This window comes from Momordica charantia (assembly GCF_013281855.1).
Source record: "Momordica charantia cultivar OHB3-1 chromosome 3 unlocalized genomic scaffold, Mcharantia_2.0 BLBB01000003.1, whole genome shotgun sequence".
In the NCBI taxonomy this organism is placed as follows: domain Eukaryota; kingdom Viridiplantae; phylum Streptophyta; class Magnoliopsida; order Cucurbitales; family Cucurbitaceae; genus Momordica; species Momordica charantia.
Window position 1 is genome coordinate 3,750,690 of NW_028275161.1, and position 2,917 is coordinate 3,753,606.

The 2,917-nt window shown below is 37.9% G+C and overlaps 1 protein-coding gene across 1 annotated transcript; it reads right to left on the bottom strand.

Annotated features, from left to right (window-relative positions):
• Window positions 1-358: 358 nt before the first annotated feature.
• Window positions 359-2,302, bottom strand: LOC148212181 (uncharacterized). The gene has a single exon (XM_088121994.1). The coding sequence runs from the start codon at window positions 1,861-1,863 to the stop codon at window positions 697-699; it is 1,167 nt and encodes a 388-aa protein (XP_087978120.1). The 5' UTR covers window positions 1,864-2,302; the 3' UTR covers window positions 359-696.
• Between the last annotated feature and the right edge of the window lie 615 nt (window positions 2,303-2,917).

The following is a 2,917-nucleotide window of genomic DNA, read 5'->3' on the forward strand; positions in this document are numbered from 1 at the left end:
ATAGTGATAGTGTGACAAGAAACTATTTCAAAGATTTCCTCTTGATTATCATTAAGGAAACTCGCTGGAAAGAAATCTTCCAAAGTTATCACTTGTTGAGGTCGAGAAATATATTCGTTCTCTTCCACGACCAGCTTAGGTTTCCTCAAACTTTTATTTTCTTTTTTCTTCTGAGTTCTGCTTCCTCTTTTTTGGTCTCGATATAGGCGAGACTCTTGTTGAAGCAATTCTGTTTTTGCTTTTTCCGACGAGTTACAAGAGTCCATTCTCCTTCTCCCTCCTCTGTACATTCGTCTTTTTCTTGAAAGTTCTTCCTATGAGCCGTATGTTGGGATGAAATGGCCATAGGTTCGAAGGTCCCAAATTGGATCCAAACCACTTCGTCGTCATGAAATGAGATTGTGGACGACTGGCTGCCAGAACTTGGGATTATCGCAACATGATTTGTATTGGCCACTTCATAAGATCCAGTTCAATCTTCTTTTCTCGAGCGAGCTTCAAGATTCGTTCTTTCAAAACGAAGCATTTTTCTATTGGATAACTAACGACTCGATGATATACACAATAGTTAGGATCATTTGTTTTTCCCATTTGTTCAGGTCGTTTGCATTCAGGAAGTTCTATGAGTCCCTTTTCTAGTAGTTGCTCTAACATATCTGCAAGGTCAGAATCTGGAAAAGGATAATCCTTTTCTTGTCATTCTTCCAGAGATGGGCGACGTCTTACATTTCCATCTTGTCGCTTTTCTATCTTCTTTTCTTTTTCTTTTCCTTTCGAGGAAAATTTGAGAGGAGTCGTGTTAACGACCATAGATTCCTTCATAGAACCCTTGGAGATCTTCTCTGTGCTCTTCATTTCCTTCTTCTCTTTCTTCACATCTGAGACTAGAGGCTCTTTATTACCTCTACTAGCAATACTTATCTCCATGTCATGAGCACGAGTTGCTAGTTCTTCAAATGTGCGGGGTTTTATCCCCTGAAGGATATAAAGAAGTCCCCAATTCATGCCTTGAGTGCACATTTCCACAACAGATACTTCCGTGAGTTTGTCCTTGCAGTCAAGACTTAGAGCTCTCCACGGGTTGATATATTCAACAACCGGTTCACCTTTTCTTTGTTTGCAACTGGTGAGCTCCATCATACTGACGGTTCTTCTTGTGCTGTAAAAGCGATTCAAGAATTCTCTTTCAAGCTGTTCCCAACTCTCAATTGTTTCAGGTTCTAGATCAGTATACCAGTCAAAGGCATTTACCTTCAACGTTCGGACGAACTGCTTGACCATTTGATCGCCTCTTGTGCCAGCATTCTCACAAGTTTCGACGAAGTAGGCAATATGTTGCTTGGGATTGCCCTTTCCATCGAAATGCTGGAACTTTGGAGGTTGGTATCCGGCAGGCATTCTTAGATCATTAATCCTCTTAGTATATGGTTTAGAATACAAGAGGGAGCTTTGAGAAGGTCCATCGTATTGCGCTCTGATCGTGTTCGTGATCATATCTTGGAGCTGCTGAACAGACAGCAAAGCGATCGAAGTGGAATACTGCGATTGATTTTCTTGAGCGATAGTCTTTCCCTTGTCATTTATCTTGAGAGCAGGAGTTTCACTCGACTCAGCAACATCTTTATTTTCAATCTGATTCTTCAGGGAAGCGATTTCATAGTCCCTTTCTTCCACCGTCTTCATCAGCGCAGCGAGTTTTCTTTCCATTTCAGCCATCCTTTCTTCCGTGCTGCTTGCATCGGCCATCATAACAGACATCACATCGATTTCTGGAATTTTCTCCAACTGAACAGAGGAAGGAGCATACTCGATGAACAAAGGATTCTCCTTAATAACGACCCCAACTTGAGTAGGTTTCTTCATCTGCTGCAGTATTTTCTTAGCAACAGCTGGAGGTGTTTGATCTTCTCCTAACCGGATTTCTTTTGAACGGCTACGGGTGATCGGTCCTGTGTAAGAGGTATTGCTCGAAGAAGTTTTCTTATTGTTTCTTCTTTCTTTTTTCTTGAGAGAAGTTTGAGCCTTGGGAAAGAGATGAGAGGTAGAGATTGTCCCACTGGGCGTGCCAATTTGTTCACACGAGATTTTCGGAGAAATTATCTTTCGTGGAGTTGAACTTTTATATTGTTTGTATGGATTGTATAGTGGATTCAATCTCTAATCTTTATCCTCTGATTCTTTCTCTTGAACTTGATGTGAAAATTGAGATGCTTGTTCTTGAATTTGATCGAAGTTATATGTTCTTCGAAAGTTTTCAAGTCTTCAAGTGTTCAAAGTCTTCAAGTTGGTCCTCGAATCTTCAAGTCTTCAGAGAGTCTTCAATTTGGTGTGAATTCTCTCAATTCTAAAATTCTGAACCCCCAAAATGAATGAGGTCTCCTCTATTTATAGAGGTTTCCATAGGCTTTGGTGGGCCATCGGGCTTGGGTAATTTTGGGCCAAGCCCAATTCTTTTAAATGGATTTATTTAAATTTAAATATTAATCCACTTTATTTCATGGTAAATTGGGTTTTGGGCCAAGATTGTGAACCAAATCGATTCCAAACCCAATACCCATATGACCCAATTACATATTTTAATTGTCAAATTATCTTTAATTTTAATTTAGGGTTAATATATAATTAATCCCTAAATAAAATAGATAATGACGTGGCCGTTTATGATTGACCCAAAGTTTTTGGTTCTACAAATTCTAAATTAAAACTATATATTATGAGAGAAAATTTTGAATGAGATTCAAATCAATTAATATGAATAAGATTCATATTAAATCTATAGGTTAAAAATAATGTGCATACGATGTATATTAGAACTATAAGTTATACGAGAGAAATGCTATAGAATATGATTTTATTTATGAGATAAATAATTGAGTGCTAATTATTGATATATATATATATATATATATATATATAT

Coding starts and splice junctions, on each gene's coding strand:
- LOC148212181 (XM_088121994.1), bottom strand. CDS start 1,863: ATGAAGAAACCTACTCAAGTTGGGGTCGTTATTAAGGAGAATCCTTTG.